The sequence below is a fragment of the Musa acuminata genome, chromosome BXJ3-3 (assembly GCF_036884655.1).
Source record: "Musa acuminata AAA Group cultivar baxijiao chromosome BXJ3-3, Cavendish_Baxijiao_AAA, whole genome shotgun sequence".
Taxonomy (NCBI): domain Eukaryota; kingdom Viridiplantae; phylum Streptophyta; class Magnoliopsida; order Zingiberales; family Musaceae; genus Musa; species Musa acuminata.
In genome coordinates this window covers 24,589,856-24,612,415 of record NC_088351.1, presented here as the reverse complement: position 1 = coordinate 24,612,415, position 22,560 = coordinate 24,589,856, and the positions used below count along the sequence as shown (strand labels likewise).

At 41.0% G+C, this 22,560-nt stretch overlaps 1 protein-coding gene across 2 annotated transcripts; it reads right to left on the bottom strand.

Moving 5' to 3' along the window:
* Positions 1-3,946: 3,946 nt before the first annotated feature.
* LOC103978345 (branched-chain amino acid aminotransferase 2, chloroplastic) lies at positions 3,947-13,438 on the bottom strand. Of its 2 annotated transcripts, none has more exons than XM_009394110.3 (10): positions 13,253-13,438; positions 12,371-12,453; positions 10,682-10,859; positions 9,434-9,610; positions 9,217-9,348; positions 6,610-6,708; positions 6,074-6,190; positions 5,371-5,466; positions 4,954-5,066; positions 3,947-4,232 (listed from the first exon to the last, which is right to left on the bottom strand). In XM_009394110.3, the coding sequence occupies exons 1-10, from the start codon at positions 13,379-13,381 to the stop codon at positions 4,115-4,117; spliced, it is 1,242 nt and encodes a 413-aa protein (XP_009392385.2). In that variant the 5' UTR covers positions 13,382-13,438; the 3' UTR covers positions 3,947-4,114. The 2 variants fall into 2 exon arrangements, with proteins under 2 accessions (XP_009392385.2, XP_009392386.2); XM_009394111.3 differs by having other exon boundaries at positions 10,682-10,856.
* Between the last annotated feature and the right edge of the window lie 9,122 nt (positions 13,439-22,560).

Here is a 22,560-nt window from a genome sequence, read left to right as displayed (position 1 = left end):
GTCTAAGTAGGATCAAGAATAGGGAGGGGTTGTAGTAAGCCTGGGGTGGCTACTGTCTCACTTTTATGACGTTGGCAAATATCACATTTATTAACAAATTTCTTGATAAAATTTTTCATAACTTTCCAGTAAAAAAGTTGTCGAACTCGCTTATAAGTGCGGAGAAATCCCGAGTGACCAGCAATTGGTGATGAATGGAACTCCTTCAGAATTATTGTTTGGCAAGAAGAATGTGGGGCAACCACTAATCGGCCTTTATAATGATGTTTTGAGACAGAACCTGGGGCTTCTTCTAATTTTTTAGAAGTCCACTGAATCCCAACTATAATTTGAGATAGAACCTGGGGCTTCTTCTAATTTTTTAATAATGTTTTGGATCTCAGGATTATCTGACCATTCCCTTATGATAACTTCCAAAGTCTCGTAAATAGGAATAGAAATAGCTACTAGTTCAGCTTGTTCTGGAAGGCGTGAGAGGGCATCTACTACTAAATTCTCACTCCCCTTTTTATAAATGATCTCATAATCGAATCCCAGTAGCTTTGTGACCCATTTCTGCTGCTCTGAAGAAGAAATCTTTTGCTCTAGAAAATATTTGAGGCTTTTGTGATCAGTGCGTATTTGAAACTGTCGACCAATTAGGTAGGGTCTCCATTTTGTGATTGCATGTATTATGGCTAGCATCTCTTTGTCATAAATAGGTAAACTCAAATGGGAAGGGGAAAGAGCCTTACTAGCATAAGCAATAGGCCGACCTTCCTGCATTAATACAACCCCTATTCCAGCTCCAGAAGCATCAGATTCAATCACAAACATCTTATTAAAATCGGGTAGAGCAAGCACGGGTGTAGTAGTCATTGTAGTTTTCAAGAAATGAAATGCCTGAGTTGCCTCTTCTGACCATCTGAATGTATTTTTCTTTAGAAGTGACGTCAAGGGGGCACTAATTTTGTCATAATTCTTCACAAACTTTCGATAATAACCTGTTAGTCTCAAGAACCCCCTTAAAGCTTTGATTGACTTTGGAATTGGCCAGTTTGTCATCACTTGGATTTTTGAAGGATCAACTGCAACACCCTTTTGAGATATGATATGGCCGAGGTACTCAACCTCAGGTTGCCCAAAACTGCATTTGGATTTCTTGACAAAAAAACCATGCTCACGAAGAATATTAAAGACAATTCGTAAATGTAATAAATGACTTTCTAGGGAATGATTGTATATTAAAATGTCATCAAAGAAAACCAAAATAAACTTACGAAGATGAGCCCGAAATATATCATTCATTAAACTCTGGAAGGTAAAGGACGTATTGGTTAAACCAAAATGCATTACTAGAAACTCATAATGGTCGTTATGTGTCCTAAAGGCAGTTTTCTGAACATCAATTTCATGAACTCTGATTTGATAATAGCCCGATCGTAGGTCCAATTTAGTGAAGACCTGAGCTCCTCCCAATTCATCCAACAATTCACCCACTACTGGAATAGGATATTTATCTTTCACTATAATGTTGTTAAGTGCTCGATAGTCGACACACATTCGCCATGAGCCATCCTTCTTTCTGACTAGTAAAACTAGGGAGGAATATAGGCTAACACTAGCTCGTATAACTCCTATTTTGAGCATCTCTATGACAATCCTCTCTATCTCTGCCTTTTGAAAATGTGGATATCTATAGGGTCGGACATTGGTTGGTGCCTTCTCGGGTAATAGTGGGATCCGATGATCATGACATCTAAGAGGTGAAAGTCCGTGTGGCTCTGCAAATATATCCGCAAACTCTGTTAGCAATGATTTAATATTTCCAACCGAAATGTTCACTGTCATTTCCTTTTCAATGTTATGCAATTGCACCAAAAATCTGATGTGTATTCCGAAGGACCCGCTCCATCCGATAGCTAGTGATAGTTGTAACCTTACCTCCACGTCTTCCTTTGAGAGTCACCTGCCTTCCATTAATAAAGAACTTCATAATTAGTTTAGAAAAATTCCAAGAGACATCACCTAAGGTTGATAGTCATTCAATTCCAAGCACCACTTCATAGTCTTCTAAAGGTAATAAAAAGAAATCCACAAATAATTCTTGACCTTGCAAAATCAGTTTTATCTTTGAGCACTTGTTGTTACAGGTTAAAATCCGTCCATTGGCGACCTTGACTTCAAATTTGTCACAACATTCGATGTAGTAAGCTAATCGGGCTACAACCTTTCTATCCATAAAATTATTAGTGCTACCCATATCAATCAAAACAGTGACAGATTGGTGTTTCAGAGTTCCCCCAATTTTCATAGTTTATGAATTAGAGTAGCCAGCCAATGCATGCACTGTATGTGTGACAACTTCAACATCATCATCAGTTTCCACTTCTTCATGATCAGAATTCAATACTTCTACTTCTGGTTCCTCCTCGATCGTTTCAATCATCAAAAGTCTTCCTTGTTTGCATCGGTGCTCCTTACTCCACTTTTCATCGCAATACCAGCACAAACCCTTCACTAACCTTTCTTTGAGTTCTTCTCAGGTTAGTATGCTAGTGTTATGGTTTTGACTAAGAGTAGATGAGGTAGGTTGCCTGCTAATCACCTGTTTATTGGTACCTCTGTTTCGACGATATTCCACACTGATTTTTTCCATATGTAGGCGTGTAAATGAAATCACAGTCATCATAGTGCGGGGTTGACAAGCCTTAATCTCGCACCGGATCTAGGGAATAAGCCCTTCAATAAATATACCCAGAAGTTGTCGTTCTGACCAATCTCTAACTTGGTTGGACAATCTTTTAAATCTACTCTAATATTCCAACATTGTAGAAGTCTAACGAATTTTGGCTAGTTGGCCATCAACATTCTCATATTCGGATGGGCCAAAGCGAACAAGAAGCCCTCTTTTGAACTACTCTCACAAAGGAACTCCATGGCAAGTTTCGTACCAATCATACCACTAGATTGCATCTCCATCGAGCTGGATTGAGGCCACTTCTACCTTGGATTCTTCTGGGGTTCTGTGAAAACGAAAAAAAAATTTCGCCCTAGAGATCCAACTGGTCGGATCCCCATCTTCCCATTATGAAAATTCTACCCTGATGCATGGGTAGTATGTGTCACCATCCTAGAGCTCTTTTCCTGTATCTCTCAATCTATTCAACTTAGAACTTGAGCTCCCATCTTGTTGAAACCCGCTAAAGTGCTCCAATAAACTCTTTTGAAATCATGAAGAGTTTCTTGTAGCCGATTCTCAATTATGGTTTCCAACATTTCCATTTGTGCCTTCACTGAGTTATCGACAGCCATTGCATACGATTGTAAGTTGGTAATCCCCAGTTCTTGTTTCTGATATCTAATCAAGGGCATCTGCACACCCATGTCCTCTTTTTGTTTTTTTTTTTATAGCTACGATGCAACGAGAACGCCAAGGATCGTCGCTTTGATACCAAATCATAAGATCCTAAAGTCTTATCGTAAAAAAGAAAAAGGGAAAGGAATGATCACTTCGAGAGGATCGACCTCTTTGATCGCTTCAAGGGGATCGACCTCCTAGGGTTTGTCAAAAGACAGAATAGTATTTTTCATAAATAACTTAAAAAAAACAGTTACATTCCTATTTATAAATACATAAAAAATAAAAGGATCTAACACACAAAGAAACAAGTATCATGCTTTGCTTTTCCCCACTCCAACGACTTGTTTGTAGCACATCGAGGAGGCTGCTTCATAAGCTTCCGACTTTTGACTGAATACTCTTTTTTTTTTTTTTATCTCAGCATAATCAGTGAAATAATGATGACAAAAAGCACATAATTATGTCCATGAACATACAATTTGAATGCTCCAAATTCACATCTTCAACTCTATATCTCATATCAAAATCCAAATGACCGACTGACTTCCAAGTAAAACTAGGACCGAGCATTGGGTAAAAGTGTGTTCGTTAACAAACTAGAGAGAGTGCAAAGGGTCTCAAACAATGCAATTACAGTAATGCAGATTGAATCATACAGGTTGCAGATATAAAAAAAAACAAGTATAAAAAGAGCAAAACACAGGTATATAACTAAACTGGTTGCAGATAAAAAGCATATGTATTTATCATTCGGAGTTACAATGTAGGCTCCTACTCTAACTGCATTGTCCACCCCATCTTGTCCTCTGAAAGGCCCATCTGTAGTCTCGTAAGTGAAGAATAAAGTTGTTGAGATACAACCCCAATACCTTTGTTCCCATACTCAACCCTGCAACAACTTGAAACCAGCAAAGATTGAGAGAACCGTACCTCTCTGACTCATCAACAACTTGCGTAAGACCACAGGCAATATTTTTTTGTAATGAATATAAGCAAAATTAAAGAACAGACAAAGATAAAAATTACTGGAATTTAATTGGTGAGAAGTGACAATATATATATATATATATATATGCTTTCCAGGATACAACAAACATTTATTGAGGCAGAAAGACTGACCAGAAAGATGCATCACAGCAAATTCAAGTGATCAGGCAAGCCTGACAAACATTTTGTTATTACCGATGGATTTAACCATCACAATTGGCACTTATTAATGCACTTCAAGAATTACTGCCAAGTTACTACACAAGTGACAACCCAACAGGATGACCAAAACAAAAGAAACAAACCTCTTAAATGTGTCTTTCGCAAATAAGGCTACAAGGAAAACATGAGAGTGGGAAATAAGACAAACTATCAGCTCAAGTGCTCAACCCTTTGGAATTATGAGCTCTCCATATATGGCCAAATCAGTTGATGCTGAAGAACATTAGATTTATATCTTACAGAACAAATAGAATATAATCTTCTAGATGATCCTGTTCCAGAACTTTAAACAACTAAGTAGATAGCAGCCATTAATTTCAAATTTCTCCACCAATGGGTAAAACGTATGACTTATGGAGCATCAAAAGAGAAATGGAACTAACAACAGTGAGAAAACTTGCCTTCTTTCCAGGTATGTTATGCTTCCCACAGGGGCTACAACAACAGCGGTACCTGTACAAAATACTTCATCAACATCAAGCAGTTCTTCAACTGACACAGGGCGCTCCTCAACCTGCACAGTTTCATGATTATTATGAAGAGACTAGTCTTGGTTCAGAAATTTTCATTAAAAACTTTATTCTGACATATGTAAAAATTTAGCAGAAAAATAATATCAAAAAGTATTCACAAATATAAATGATCAATTATGAACCTCAAACATGCCAGATCAAATTAAATACCTTAATGCTCACTGGATGCAGTCGGAAGAAAAGAAGAGGATAAAATTTGACATGAGATTATTAAATAATAAGCAAAACTATGCATCTACTTTTTAGCAATCTAAAAATAGTTTAACACCACAGCAAAGTCTGTACCTGATAGCCTTGACCACGAGCAACATCAATTATACTCTTCCTTGTAATGCCAGGCAATATCGTCCCTTTTACTTCTGGTGTTGAAATAACTTTGTTCTGTCAAAAAGAAAGTCAATTTAATGTCTATAAATATTGACAATTAGTAGTATAAACTGTACGCATGTGATGCAACAATAATGCCTGAATATGAAAGGACAATAAGTCCAAAAAAACTTGTTAAGAGATTCTATATTGGACCAAAATACATGCACAACAAAAATGATATATATCATGATAACATTTACAAAGCTAAGTTCAAAAGAAAAAGACACAAGGTTCTAAAATTAGAATCTCCAAAATGACAGAGAGTTTAAGATTACGGCAACTCGCAAAAAGAAATAATATGAAACCCACAAAATCTGAGTTAAACAAGCTCCATGTCTGTTGTTTTCATTTAACCAGGAAAGTGGAAACTCTCGAACATGATGCAGAAACATATGAAAACAAACACTGCAAAGGCTAAAAACGTCAAAACATCAGAAATTGCTTTAATCCTACTTCATTTATGAAATGGTTAAGCACTACAAGATCAAATAACCTGAAAAGGCAAGCTTTTTATTTATTTATTTTGTGCCAGATACAAACATGACTGAATGCAATAGTTCAGGTTCACACTAGAAAAGCACCATACTGAAATGACAAGAAAAATCATTAACATCCATACCTTCACAACAAAAATATTACAAGATGAAACTTCCTCCAGATACTTCTTATGAATACAATCAAGATATAAGACATCAGAATAGCCATTCTCCTTTGCCTTTTTTAGCGCTCTGAAGACCTATACAGATGTAAACACAAAAGAATCTAATCACCTGGACTGTCAGTATAAGTGTTTAGAAAAAAAACATTCACTACCATATGCGACAGCAACAAGAAAAAGAAAATTATGCCCTCGGTAACACACAAAATTATTGTGTACCACATCAAAATTACCTTTACTCAATATAACCCTGCATGTTTCTTGAGTATGTCAGCAACATAAAAAGAAGTGAAAATATCATCAACCACAAAGATATGCACAATTATTCTGAGTTGTAAAAGATTTGTTTGGTGAATCAGCTTGACTTTCTTGCTGAGGACCATGTAGTTCCTCAACCAAACAGAGCATGACTAGGATGATAAACCAGAAAAAGTACTAGTTCTATGAAACATGAGGCAACTTGCAAAGCATTTTATCACTTTAACAAGCTCACTTACTGATGCATAATTTCCAATAGTCTTTACACCTCCAGTTCCACCGGGACCTGCACGATGATACTCATTCTCAACTATCAAGTTTATTGGTGCCAAGCCCTCCTGAAAGGTATAGCTCCATTTGTCAGCTAGATCTTTGCAATTGAAACTATTTCTCTAATATTTGAAACAAGAAAATTTGGATGAAAAGACACAAAAATTACAAAATCAGGAGACAGAAAAGAAAAATGTTAGTCTCATGGTACAAGAGGCAGTCTAATTAACATTTTTAATGCATGAATATATTTTCTTTCGTGCACTCTTTAGCTGTCTGATGAAATCATGTTCATTGAAATCAACCGTCAATTGATCAAATACTCTTTGGAGTGATTAATCTCAAATAATCAGTATCTTAGTAAATGGCAATAAATAGTGCAAAAGGAGCTATTCAGCTTAACCTCCAGTAGATTCAGTTGCTGTGCAGAACTTAAGCAATTATTTGTTCCGACTTCAAACCATCAATGATTTCACATACATATTTAAGCCATATCAGACACAGTATCACACCAAGATTTGATGGCTTGCATAGATATTTTATTTTTGATAATTAATTTTGGTATTCTCATCTTGATATTTTTCATGCCCTAATCAAGAGCAGGTTATCTTTAGGGTTTCAAAGATGTTGCTTTTTTGCCTTCTTCTGATGCTGATAAAAAAATTAGTCTTACATATATGCTACATTTTTCATGCTGTATGGAGTAGAAATTGATCACCCTTATTTTGAGACAAGAAAACGAAAATAAAACGCAACTTCAAAATTACAAAATCAGGAGACAGAAAAGAAAAATGTTAGTCTCATGGTACAAGAGGTAGTCTAATTAACATTTTTAACGCATGAATATATTTTCTTTCGTGCACTCTTTAACTATCTGATGAAATCATGTTCATTGAAATCAACCATCAATTGATCAAATACTCTTTGGAGTGATTAATCTCAAATAATCAGTATCTTAGTAAATGGCAATAAATAGTGCAAAAGGAGCTATTCAGCTTAACCTCCAGTAGATTCAGTTGCTGTGCAGAACTTCAGCAACTATTTGTTCCGACTTCAAACCATCAATGATTTCACATACATATTTAAGCCATATCAGACACAGAGTATCACACCAAGATTTGATGGCTTGCATATATATTTTATTTTTGATAATTAATTTTGGTATTCTCATCTTGGTATTTTTCATGCCCTAATCAAGAGCAGGTTATCTTTAGGGTTTCAAAGATGTTGCTTTTTTGCCTCCTTCTGATGCTGATAAAAAAATTAGTCTTACATATATGCTACATTTTTCATGCTGTATGGAGTAGAAATTGATCACCCTTATTTTGAGACAAGAAAACGAAAATAAAAAGCAACTTCAAAATTACAAAATCAGGAGACAGAAAAGAAAAATGTTAGTCTCGTGGTACAAGAGGTAGTCTAATTAACATTTTTAACGCATGAATATATTTTCTTACATGCACTCTTTAACTGTCTGATGAAATCATGTTCATTGAAATCAACCGTCAATTGATCAAATACTCTTTGGAGTGATTAATCTCAAATAATCAGTATCTTAGTAAATGGCAATAAATAGTGCAAAAGGAGCTATTCAGCTTAACCTCCAGTAGATTCGGTTGCTGTGCAGAACTTAAGCAATTATTTGTTCCGACTTCAAACCATCAATGATTTCACATACATATTTAAGCCATATCAGACAGAGTATCACACCAAGATTTGATGGCTTGCATATATATTTTATTTTTGATAATTAATTTTGGTATTCTCATCTTGATATTTTTCATGCCCTAATCAAGAGCAGGTTATCTTTAGGGTTTCAAAGATGTTGCTTTTTTGCCTTCTTCTGATGCTGATAAAAAAATTAGTCTTACATATATGCTACATTTTTCATGCTGTATGGAGTAGAAATTGATCACCCTTATTTTGAGACAAGAAAACGAAAATAAAAAGCAACTTCAAAATTACAAAATCAGGAGACAGAAAAGAAAAATGTTAGTCTCATGGGACAAGAGGTAGTCTAATTAACATTTTTAATGCATGAATATATTTTCTTTCGTGCACTCTTTAACTGTCTGATGAAATCATGTTCATTGAAATCAACAGTCAATTGATCAAATACTCTTTGGAGTAATTAATCTCAAATAATCAGTATTTTAGTAAATGACAATAAATAGTGCAAAAGGAGCTATTCAGCTTAACCTCCAATAGATTCAGTTGCTGTGCAGAACTTAAGCAATTATTTGTTCCGACTTCAAACCATCAATGATTTCACATACATATTTAAGCCATATCAGACAGAGTATCACACCAAGATTTGATGGCTTGCATATATATTTTATTTTCGTTAATTAAATTTGGTATTCTCATCTTGATATTTTTCATGCCCTAATCAAGAGCAGGTTATCTTTAGGGTTTCAAAGAAGATGATTTTTTGCCTTCTTCTGATGCTGATAAAAAAATTAGTCTTACATATATGCTACATTTTTCATGCTGTATGGAGTAGAAATTGATCACCCTTATTTTGAGACAAGAAAACGAAAATAAAAAGCAACTTCAAAAACTTGAAACTGACCAACCTTGAAATAGTTTCCAACAGGTGAGACAAAAACAAGAAATGTATACTCAGGAGCTGGTGAAACACCAAGAACAGCACCACTCCCAATAAGGAGTGGTCTAATGTACAAAGAGCCTTTACCAGTTGGTGGTACCTGCATTGCATAAAGGATATCAGACAACTTATAATCCACATAGAAATGCTATAACTTAAACCATGATAGTGGAGTTGCAAGCTACCCATCGTTTATTTGCCAAAACAGTTAACCTTATAGCATCAACAAATTGGTCAATTGTTGGTGAAGGCATACACATCCGGTCTGCACCAATTCTCATTCGCAGGGCATTTTCTTGAGGTCGAAAAAGTAGAACAGATCCGTCTTCCTTCCTGTATGCTTTTAAACCTTCAAATAATCCCTGAAATAAAACCATATATATTACTATAGACTTTTTGTCATGGACATATTTCTTCTATACACATGCAACAGCTCCATTCGCAATACCGTACCGTACCGGTATTTCGATCTGGGCTCGGTACCGGTACGGTACGGTATACCGATCAGTACAACCAGGTGTACCGAGCGGTACACTCAGGTGTGCCAAGTAGTGTAGCACTGCTACAGTGCTACAGTTCACTCGGACCGGTAACAGATGGTCTGCGTACCAACAACCTGTCGGACCGGTATGTACCGCCCGTACCGGGCAGTATAGTTCGGTACGGCAGACCCTGCTTTGAACTTCAACTTAGATGATCTTCAGGTATGCATGCAACATACTATTTTGTTCACATAATGCTAAAGGCCAGCTCTTGTGATAAGTGGTAATTGTAAGAAGTTTGGTAATTGTAAGAAGTTGACCATCAAAAGACATCAAAAAATTAGTCCAAAGTACAAATCAAATAAGACAAATTATATCTTTGGCTTTTCCATTTTTTTAAAAAAATGGTTGGTCCATTGATATGCCATGGTGCAACACAGAGTTTTGACATGAAGACCTTTTTCTCCTCGTCCTAATCCAAGTGCCACCCTAGAAATGATCAACTTTGTAGTGTACCACTTGGCCTTTTGAGGAAATTATTGCATACCAGTTCGCCATGCACAGCATTATCCATGTCAGAGACTCCTCTCAAATGATCGTCCAAAGGTGCTAAAAACTTCCGATTTCAGTGTTGAAGTTAACAAAACAAAAAGTTCCAGCTCCCAAAGCATAGAAAAAACAAGGAAGGCAAACCAAAATGCTTTCGGTCGAGTATTTATCAACAAAAATGGAAGAAAATACAGCCTTTTAACAATATTATTTCCAACAATTTAAAGTCTTTCTCCCAGTGTTTATCATTATATTCAAAAAACAGCACATCATGCTTTGAGAAGGAAAATGGACATACCGGATATGAGTAACTACAATTATCCACAAGCTTAATTTCATAAATTGCTGCTATGTCTATGAAATTTAAATACAAAAGAGTCCTGAATGTAATTCTTTGCTAACCTGTCCATAATGTAATGCTCCAGAGGATGGACTCAATTCAAGGGGTCCATAACGCAGCAATTCGCCTTTTGAAAACATTCCATTTTGAGAACATTTCATCATGTACATATAATCAGTGGGAAACAGTGCAAATCCAAGATTATCCCAGTCCAAGTCAACTGTTTCAACAGTTTGCCTGCTGAAACACAGATTACCATCAACCTTTGCCAAAAAAACAAATCGGAACATAAATTATAACAATGTAAATAAACTTATTTGTTCTATCCAACACAGTGAAGCAGTGATGAATAAAAAATATTTATAATGTGATCCAATAGGTAAAAGAAAAAAAAGGAACTGCTACAACAGAAAAACGAAAAAGCTTCATCAGCCGCAAATACAGGAAGTCAAATGCATTAATATGGCCAAATAGCTTCATATCAACTCGTTCAGAAAAATAATGAGATTTCAAAACGAATTAGATAAAAAAGTAGATCTTACCTCAAATGCCAATGTAAACTGAAAACAGACCACAGAATTTCTCACAAGTTGCATGACAAAAAGTTAAATAGCTGGCTTCCTTTTTTAATGTTATTATGCTTAGTTGCAGTTGCAAGCATTGAACTGAAACATACTGATATATTCACAAGATAATACAAGTTACTTGGGTAGATCAAGAGATAGATTCTCCTTCCTAATACGGAAGCATACTCTAATTGATTTAATAGAATTGACGATATCTCCTCTTTAATGAGAAATTTTGGAATTACTTGTGGAACAAATGCAAGGAGACACAGATCTGATCTTCAAATTCTAAATTCATATATTCCAAGCACAACCTTGCTAATACAGCATGCCTTTGCCACCAATTAAAAAATTCAAAATTTAACCCCAGAAGAGTGTTTAGCAAGCTTTGAGAGGAGATATATATCATCTTATTTAGCACATTATACAGAAGGTAATCTATGAATTTTATTTTGGGTGGCAATGCCATCTCCTAACTAATATCAAAAAATCTTATATTAATCATCTAATCTATTATAGATACAATTACATGCTTAGATCTACAAAATTTTGCTAACAGCAAACCCTTTGGGTTATCATTTGTCCAATTGATGAGCCACATGTTCTATACGACTGCACATAGGAAGTTCATGGTAGTCTATCACAGGATGATTCAGATGACGACCACCATAAAGCTAAAGTGTAATCAAATTTTATTTAGAACAAATGGTGCATAAACAAACACAAAACATGGTAAAAGAATAGAATATATGGAAGTGATGGAGAATAAACAAAATCATACGTCAAATTTGTGATACGAAACACACAAGTGAGGAACAAGCACAGCAGAATTCATAAAACAAAAATCTGGAAGTGTGTTGATTAGCAATAATCAATAACTTCTAAGGGATCACAGTTTAGCCAAACAAGATTAGGCTAACTTGAGTTCATGACCTTCATTCAAATCTCACAGTTGTCTCTATGTTCATGCAAAATTCATGTCAACAACAATAGAGTATTCTCAATCCTTGAACTGTTTGAGTCAATCCCAAAAAAATTGATAAATGAAATTAGCTTCATGAGAAGTAAAATGACAAGAAAAATAAAGCTAAAAAAACTCAAGAATATAAAGAATGGGTTGAATAGAGGTTCTATTCAACAATATCATGGCAGATAAAAATGAGAGAAAGATGCACATATACATACTTGTACATGCTTGCTTCACATCTTACTGTGCTACTAGAGGCTCCTAAAACAAGAGACGATATGGAATGAAGCTGATTTTGAATCTGGAAATTGGAAGTACAAAGTATAAGTTCTTTTTGGATAATATATCATAAACAACATAAACGAACCATGAATTTCAAATTCAAGAACATTTTATATAATTTTATGAATGCAATTAAGCGGACAGATGAAGCTACAGCATGAACAACTATTCTGGATGTTACACGATTAGACAAGAGATGCATTAGGAGGGTAATAGGAGTTACCAATAAATTCTTTAGTGAAATTATCTGGTCTTACCAATAAATGGTGCTTTGTTATATTCTGTATAAGAAGCATTACGAACGAGGCTAGTCAGCCACTAAGGATTTCAATTGTTCTACCGACCAGAACGCCAAGTTGCCCAGACTATAATGATCCAGCCCAAAACACTCGTAAGGAAGTACGGTGGCTCCTCTCGACAAACCAGAGATTACCAGAAATTTGGTTTTTATCGTTCAATAGGGAGATATTTGCCAACATAACTATTGCAAACCCTTTTGGTTTCTGAAGATAACGGCACTGGCATAACCCTCAAATAGCGCAAAAAAGGGGGAAAAGATATTTCTCTCAGCGGCTAAAATCCTGACACAGCACGATAGATTCACTTGGAAACCAAAAAAGCAGAACCAAGATGAAGCTAAGGATTCGACTAAGTGGAATCTTATACGAAACCAGGAAAATTCCACAAAGAGAAGTCTATATCAAACCACCTCGACCCTATCATCTCAACAATCGACAAAGCCCTCCATCATCAAGCTAAGATCATCAACCAGCAGGGCCGTAGTCGAAAGAAGGGGGAGGAGAGGGAAAAAGAGGTACCTTGAGGGATGAGTCGTGAGGGAGGAAACGGCGCCTCCGGAAGGCGGTCAGGGAGGCAGCGGAGAATGGGGAGGCGAGAAGCGCCCCATGGTCGGTGGAAGGTCTAGAGAGGAAGAGGCTGCGTTCCATTCGAGCTCCGCTTCGTCTCCCTCGCTGTCGGTCTCGCTCTCGAAGAAGGGAACCGTCGTCGAGGACTACCCTCTCTTCGGTTTATAGAAGTGGATCCTCTCCGATGACGCTTGCATCAAGAACCATCCAATTCTCTCATCCACTCGCCACAACCAAACACAGGAGAACTTTTCCCAGTCGCGGGGCCCACTAGATTGCTCCACGCTGACGTCAAAGATAAAGCAAGAACCAACTTGGGATAGGGGAACGATTTCCGCTATCCCCACGTTTGGGCGTCTCGGACAAGAGACAACACGGTGGGCACCAGAGAAGGCCCGCGGACTAGTGGGAACTCGACACGTCTCCGTCAAGACGAGGCATGTGGAAAATGGCGTGTGATTCAAGGCTGGCATGCAACTCCGTGGAGATGATCGTTGACCAGACTCCGATACCGTGCGACGCCGAATCCATTTGGTGTGCGGAAGGAGTCGTGTCAACTTAAATCTATTTAGGGATATGGTACTGTGATTGCGAAGCCGAGATGCATGAATTGCGATTAAAAAAAATTAGAAGTAATGAACAATATATTTAGGGATTTGAATAGTTGGAAAGGGATAGATCAGGTAAATTGATTTCGAATGAATTTAAATTGATAAATCAAACTAATACCAAGTCCATTTCAATTACTCTTCCTCATTTGCTATGAATTGATATGTTCTGAAATGTCTTATTTGCCATTGATATGCTACGCTATTGATATGCTCCAATTACTCTAGGCTTCATTTGTTATAAACCAAATATGTTATGAATAAAATGACATTTGGGATTCTGTATCTAATGAGATGATATCTTTGAATATCTTGGATTCTGTCTTCCATTGTGATATCTTGTTTTATTTGAAACTATCCCTTCTCGTGCTAGATATGCACTCCGTTGTTATATAAATCTTTCAGGTCAACTAAGGCAGTGGAGAGCTATTCAGAATTATGGAATTCAGAATTATGGATAAGTCTTATTGGTTATTATGTTATTGTTGTATAAGCATATTTTGTATGTAATGAAATGTTATCGATGAACCGAAATGAATATACCTTATAAAAGTATTAGACGATCTATCTTATTTAAAATTTCAGAATATTAAGTTTAGTTTACGATGATATGAACTTATAGTAAATGGTTAAAGTTTTGATTGTATAAATTACTTAGCTTGTGGATTTATAAATGTTGTTCATGTTTGTTAAGTTAGCTTGGGTTGTCATAAATGTGAATTATCGAGTGATGTGATATATGATTATAAACTGCACATGTTTTATAGATGTGAATTTGATAGAATATTTTCGGTGTCCTCAATTGTTAGTTTAGGTCCTGGATTGGTTTGTGATGAAAATTTTAATATTATTGATTTTTTTTTTAGGATCGTGACAGAGGTGGTATCAGTAGAATCCTCAGTATCGGAATTGGGTTAAATCTTGTAGTGCAGAACAAATAGATCAGGTAAATTTTTTATCCAGCATTATTCAACAATATGAGATTTTCTTGTAGAATAAAAGAAGTAAAGATAATTAACAAGTAATTAAAATTGAAGTAATTGATCATAGCCACTAGCAAGGGATTAATTGATAAAACATCAACACCAAGAAAGATGAGAATTTTAGTGGAAGTAACCAATGCCTTCCACCAACAACAAATTAGCTGCTAGGATGAATTAGACCAAACTTCTCCGCAAAAAGACATATTAAGATTCATTATTGGTAGATTGGTAAGTCGGTTGTCTAAAATGGATGTCGATTCGGAGACTAAGACTTCCGTACTAATATCAAATTGTCCAATTTTGATAGTATCAAACCTTGCCAAACTACGTCCAAAGTATTCTCGACGAGATTCCTCCGATATCTAAGTATGGGTATAAAAGATTCAGACTTCAATATTTATATCGTATTGAGGGAGATAAAAAGATCTACAAGAATGTATATGTGCAACCCTTTTATAATGAGCTCCTATTATCAGTACCTCAATGCGATCGACGTCAATTATGGGAAATGGGGAATGTGTCATGCCGCTCACGAACTTAACTGCAATCCTCATCGAATCTGGAATATGACAAAAGATATAAGAAAGAGATAAATAGAAATCAAAACATATAACAAAAGAACTAAATGATCTAGAATACATCACCTGTAAAGCAATTATAACGCAATAGCCGAGGCATAATTTGATAAGGCCCTAAAGTCTTATCGTAAAAAAGAAAAAGAGAAAGGGGATAATTGTTTCGAGGGGATTGGCCCTCCTTGATCGCTTCGAGACGATCAAGGAGGTCGATCCCCTCGAAACGATCATCCTCTTTCCCTTCTTCTTTTTTACGATAAGACTTTAGGGTCTTATCATTTGGTATCAGAGCAACGATAAGACTTTAGGGTCTTATCAATTGGTATCAGAGCGATGATAAGAATTTAGGGTCTTATTATAATTAAACTATCCTCCATTACTGGTCCTTAACAAACAGTAGCAGCAAGCAGTAATCTCCGGGCCACATCATGATCAATGCCATGCCACGCTATAGCCAAGTCAGCAAGAGGAGAACCCCCACGCGCCGAGTCAATATCCGTACAAAGGCGTGCTCGGTATGTCCCGTCCTGGAAAGCTCGAGATGGTGTCGCATGGTGCCGTTCCACGCATCCTAGGACGACGGTCGTACAAAGGTACCATCTCACCTGTCGAGGATCGATCGTCACGCCAAACCCACGTACGACCGACCCTCGTACAGTACTATAAAAGCCCTTGGCTGGCATTTGGCCCAGGGAAAGGCAAAAAACAAATCAACCCATCACTGACTTGCTCGTCGGAGGGGCCAAAGTCGACAATCACCCGACAAGGGCCATCCTTGCAGGAAAGTGGCCACCGTCGAGCCACGAGCATTCCGACCTAGGAGTCATCAACCAGCATCCTGACGGTGAGCTGCCAATTGACATCCGAGCCGAGAGACGTTGATCAACATTCTAGCGCCAACACCCTATTTCGAGGGCTTGATCGACCTCGGCGACCAACTCAACCGACCGAAGACTCCCGACATCGACCCGTGGACTAGGCCATGCTGACTCATCAGTTACGACGCATCAGTTCACTAACATTTTTAGCGCTAGAAAGAGGGCCATGTCATAGGAGCATCCCGCAGGAGCTCTACCCGAGGGAGAACCACCGACCGGTCACCCCTCTGTCGGGCCCGGAGATCAGCCCCTCCCCGTCCTCAGAGACGAGGGGATCCCGGTCTCGACGCCAGATCGCTACTGGCACCTGTTCAATGATCCGGGGTTTTCACCCCCCGGACTTACCACGAAACCCTCGACCATTTCACCCGAGGCGTTCCTCAGCCTGGCCAAGCAAGTACAGGCAATGGCGGGGATGATGCAGATGATCGTCCCACTCATTCCCCAGATCGTGCAGCTAGCGACTCCTCCGACCAACCGGACACAGCAAAGGCCGAGCAAGGAGCAAGTCAGGACAAGAGAAGCCCGAGAGAAGACGATGAACCCGAGAGGCATGCCCAAGCAGAGCATACCCGCACCCTATCGGATCACTCCACCCCACTCCGAGCCTGATACCATATCGTCCGACTCGACGGATAACTCGTTCCAAATCTAACTGTGTCGTGTCAACCAACGCCTGGACGAGTTCCAGCGCAAGTTCTAGAAGTCGCGAGGCGAGACGGGTGAAGGCAGCTCAGGCGAATCCCCCTTTACTCAGGAAATACAGGACAAGCCTATACCCCTCAACTTCAGGTTACCGGCATTGGAGACGTACGACGGTGGCTCCAACCCCACAGAGCACGTCGCCGTGTTTCGGGCTCAAATGGCCCTCTTTGGCACCTTTAGTGCCCTGATGTGTCGGGCATTCCCGACCACCTTTAAGGGACCAGCACGAGCATGGTTTAGCTAACTACGCCCATCCTCGGTCTCATCTTTCGATCAGCTCACAAGAGAGTTTGAACTGAATTTCCTCACCAGCGTGCCACCCAAGCCTTCCATGGCCACCTTGCTCGCGTTATTCCAGCGCGAAGACGAGTCGCTCTCTCAGTTTGTGGCACGTTTCGCCACTGAAATCCGAGGATTCTCGGACGCTCATCCTTCTTTAATCATGTAGGCATTTCTGATGGACTTGAAGCCTTCAAGGTTCTTCTGGTTGTTGATCGAGAAGCTGCCACCGACCATCCCCGAGATGCTTCAGCGCGCAAACCAGTACATCGCCATCGAAGCTTTGGTGGCAAGAAAGCGCATGGACGAAAAGAGACCAAGGGTGAAATAGTCCTAAGGAGCGACCTTAGCAGTCCCGGTGCAACCTCGCTGGAGGCCCGATCGACAAGAGCTGTTGCTCCCGAGGCCCCTGCCTCTCCCTCTAAACACATCTCATACCGAGATCTTCCTCCAAATCAGGGATAAGGGCCTCTTGCGACAGCCCAACCCCATGAAAGCTACTCACAAAGACCGGTCCAAATATTGCAGGTTCCACCGAGACTATGGTCATGACACGGAAGACTACCGCGACCTCCAGAATCAAATCGAGGACCTAATCCGAAGAGGTCACCTTGGGCGCTACCTCAAGGAACCTCAGGAAGCAACTCCACACCCTAGGGGACCCGTCGAAAGGCAGATCGACATCATCTCCGGAGGACCGACAGCCGGTGGCAGCAGCTCAATGGCGAGGAAGGCCTACGCTTGGAGCACGGTGGAAAAACGTCCCTGACCCGAGCTCGAGCCTGAAATCACTTTTGGAGCCGAAAAGGTCGAGCACTCCCATCACGACAATGTTTTGGTGATCTCCATTCGAATCACCAATGCTCGGGTCAAAAGAGTAATGGTCGACACCGGGAGTTCTACCGACATGCTATACCTCGATGCCTTTAAGAAGCTCAGCTTGATCAAGGAGGACCTCACCCCCATGGCGTCGACACTCACTGGGTTCACGAGGGATTCTATCTCCCCGCTCGGGACCACCATCCTCCCCGTCACCATCGAGGAAGACCCAAGAGAAAAGACGATAATGACTACCTTCGTGGTAGTCGATCTACCCTCGGCCTACAATGTCATCATCGGTCGATCAATGCTCAACAAGTTAAAAGCAATGGTTTCCACCAACCACCGGGCCATCAAGTTCCCAACTTCGATAGGGGTCGGGGAATCCCAAAGCGATCCGGGAGAATCAAGGCGGTGCTATCTTACAACAGTTACTCTCCCGGAGAAATCACACCCCCGTTAAGTCCCGGATCCCTACGAAGGAGTCATGGCACCGATGTAGTTGGAGCCCCTCGAGCAACTCACTGAGGTACCCTTGAAAAGGAACTGGCCTGATTTGACCGTGAAAATCGGGACAACACTCCCCGAAGCAAATCAACTCTAGTTCATCGATTATTTGAGGGAAAATATCAATGTGTTTGCATGGTCCCCCAAGGAGATGCCCGGGAGCGACCTAGGGGTGACCCAACATTAGCTCAACATCGACCCCGAGGCTAGGCCAGTGAAGCAAAGGCCAAGGAAGTTTGCTCTTGGCCGACAAAAGGCGATCGGCAACGAGGTCGATCGCCTTAAAGAGGCAGGATTTATTACCAAGGTGAAATACCCCGGGTGGTTGTCGAATGTAGTCCTCGTTAAAAAAACCCAATGGAAGCCGGAGGATGTGCATTGATTACACTGATCTCAACCGGGCATGCCCCAAAGACTGTTATCCACTTCCCAAGATAGACCAACTGGTCGACACCACTGCAGGCTACGAACTCCTCACGTTTATGGATGCATTCTCGGGTTACAACCAAATCCGGATGGCACCACAAGATCGGGAGAACACTGCCTCCATCACCAACAGAGGAGTGTATTGCTACAAAGTAATGCCTTTCGGCCTAAAAAACGCTGGACTTACCAAAGAATGGTCGACAAGCTATTTAAGCACCAGCTCAGGAGGAACAGTGAAGTATATATGGACGACATGATCATGAAGAGCAACGCTGCAAGCACGCACTTGGCCAACCTAGCGGAGACATTCCAAACGCTCAGGTGGTTCAACATGCGCCTGAATCTCGCGAAGTGCATCTTCAAGGTCAGCTCGGGAAAATTTCTCAGTTTCGTCATCCACTAGAGAGGGATAGATGCTAACCCAGAAAAGGTTCTGGGCTCTGTGGCAAGCTAACAACTTCACATGGACTCCGGAATGTGAGGAAGCCTTCGAAAAGTTAAAGGTGTGCCTCGCTCGCTTGCCCCGACTCGCCTTGCTCGAGCCGGGCGAAACCCTCGATCTCCACCTGGCAGCCTCGGCGTAGGAGATCAGCTTGGTATTAGTTCGGGAAACGCCACCAACACAACAACTTGTCTATTATGTCAGCCACGTTCTCGTCGGGCTTGAGGTGCGGTATTCCCCGATCGAGAAGCTAACCCTCGCACTGATGAAGATGGCCTAAAAGCTACAACCATATTTCAAAGCTCACACAATCAAAGTGATTACCGACCAACTGTTGCAGCAAATCCTCTCCAAATTCGACACGTCGAGTCGAATGTTGCGGTGGTCGGTCGAGCTCGATGAATTCGACATTCAAGACTCCCCCAAAACCACCATCAAAGCCTAGGTACTGGCTGACTTCATCTCCGAGTTAACCCCTAAAGATCATGTTATTGGACAGGGGCACAATGAGAGCACATGGACCCTGCATGTGGATGACTCAGCCACTACCGAAGCGGTCGGGATCAGACTTTATCCTCCAAAGCCCATCGGAGAAACCTACAAGAGATCGCTCCGATTACAATTCCGGGCCACCAACAATGAGGTCAAGTAGGAGGTGCTACTTCACGGTCTGTGCCTCGCCCTGGAGATGCATGTGGGCAACCTCGAAGTCTTCAGTGACTCCTAACTGGTGACGGGACAAGTCAACGGGAGCTACGAAGCTCGGGACCCGACAATGGCGTTATACCTAATAGAAGCGAAACGACTCGCCCACCGCTTCAACCGCCTTTGGTCACTAGAGTTCCTTAGGCGCAGAACATGTAGGCCGATACATTGGCCAGATCGGCCTCCGCTCGTACCCTGGTGGCAATCCCAACAACTGAATCTGTAACGGCGCTAACAATACCAACTCATGGAGTCACCGAAATAGAGGTCTCGTCGAACTAGATGGAAGAGATCCTCCACTTCAAGAAGGACGGGACGAAGCTCGACGACCCGATGGTTGCAAGACGATGAGGCGAACCCAAGCCTAGTACTGCGTGGTCGGTAGAAAGCTATATCGCAGGGCTTTCCCTCAACCTCTCTTGCGCTGCCTCATGCCATCAGAAGCTGAAACGATCCTCACCGAACTCCCCGAGAGGATTTGCGGGGAGCACATCGGGGGACGAACCTTGGCCTTCAAGACCCTTAAACAAGGGTACTACTGGCTGACCATGTGCCAAGACACTATATCATACGTGCGGCAGTGTCAACAGTGTCAAACGCACACTCGATTGCAACACCAGTCAGCGGTCCCTCTTACCCCGACGGACGCGACTTGGCCCTTCGCCCAATGGGGACTTGACCTCCTCGGGTCTTTTCCTCTAGCTTCGGGACAACGATGCTTCCTCATAGTCAAGGTTGACTACTTCACGAAGTTGGTTGAAGCTAAGCCCCTAGCATCCATTACCGAAAAATAATTTCGGGGCTTCACATGGAGGAACATTATTACTCAGTTCGGGATCCTGAGGGCTATCGTCACCGACAATGGAGCTCAATTCAACAATGCTAAGTTCAAAGCCAATTGCCAATCGTATGGAATACAATTGAAGTTCAGCTCAGTCACGCACCCCCAAACTAACGGCTAGATCGAAGTAATGAATTGGGCGATTCTGGAGGGCCTCAAGAAGAGGGTCTTGGGCGTGCACGGAGCCTGGGTGGATGAGCTTCCTAGCGTCCTATGGGCAATGCAGACGACTCCCAAAACCGCCTCAGGGGAGTCTCCATTCAGCCTGGCATTCGAGACCGAAGCAGTCCTCCCACTTGAGATGGTGTTCCCGACCTTGCGCACCACCGTCTACGAGCAGGATAACTCTAAGGAGGGCCTACGAGCAAACATAGACCTCCTTGAAGAAAGAAGAGCCGAAGCACACCTATGTACCTTAGCATACAAAAAGGCCACGGCTCGGATGTACAACTACACAGTTCATCCACGACCGATCAAGGTTAAAGACCTCGTCCTTCGAAAGACTGAGGTGAGCGACCCGACCCGAGCGAGGGGAAAACTCGCGCTAAACTGGGAAGGTCCCTATCGGGTCTACGATGTGGTCCGAGAAGGCCCCTACCACCTCGAGACTATAGAAGGAAACCCTTTGCTAAGGACATGGAAAGTTTTTTTGATCAAAAGTCAATAAAGATGCCAAAAAAGTCAAGATGCCAAAAAAATATGTTTTATTGATCAAAAGAAGCATGCACATCTGCAATTCGGGAAAGACAAGAAGTCAGGATTTCGAAACAAGAGTTTTTCATTGATGAAAAAGAAATACACATTATGATCGGGCATTACAGTTTCAAAATTCGACCCGACCAAAAGCAAAAGAAAAAAGAAATGCAACCCTTAGTTTGAAGGAGGAGTCTCGGGCCTGTCGTCGAAGGGGACGTTTGCCAGCATGTCGATGTTATAATCCTCTGGCTGATCGATGAACGGGTCCGACTCCAGTTCCGGGTCCGGGTACCTCGCTCGAAAACGAGCATAAGCCACTCAATACCCGAACTCGTATGTCACCCGCCTTCACCTCACTAGGCTGCGCTCGAACCTGACGGATGATTTGTACTCAACGATCGCCCCCTTGAACTTCTCGGGCAACATCAGGCGCTCCTCTTTCAAAATCTCCTTGGCAGCCCAGGCAGAAGATCTGGCAGACTCAACATCCCGAGAGAGGGTATGCAGCTCGTTGTCAAGCGTTCGTGTGCGGGTCCGACTTTCTGTTGAATCTCGTATTTTGATGATGAAACCACTTGATATATGTTTATGATTTAATCTGCGTTTTGAGTGACGCAGGATGCTTCGATCAGGATGAGACAATTAAAGCAGGAAAATCATGTTGTGCCGAAGGAACATGTCAGAAGATTGGACGTCGGGCCGGTGGATCGGTCGACGTATCGACAGAAGGCTTCGGGCCGTGGACTCGGGCATCGGGCCAAGAAGAGCGGGTATTGTGCCAAGGATATCGGAGTTG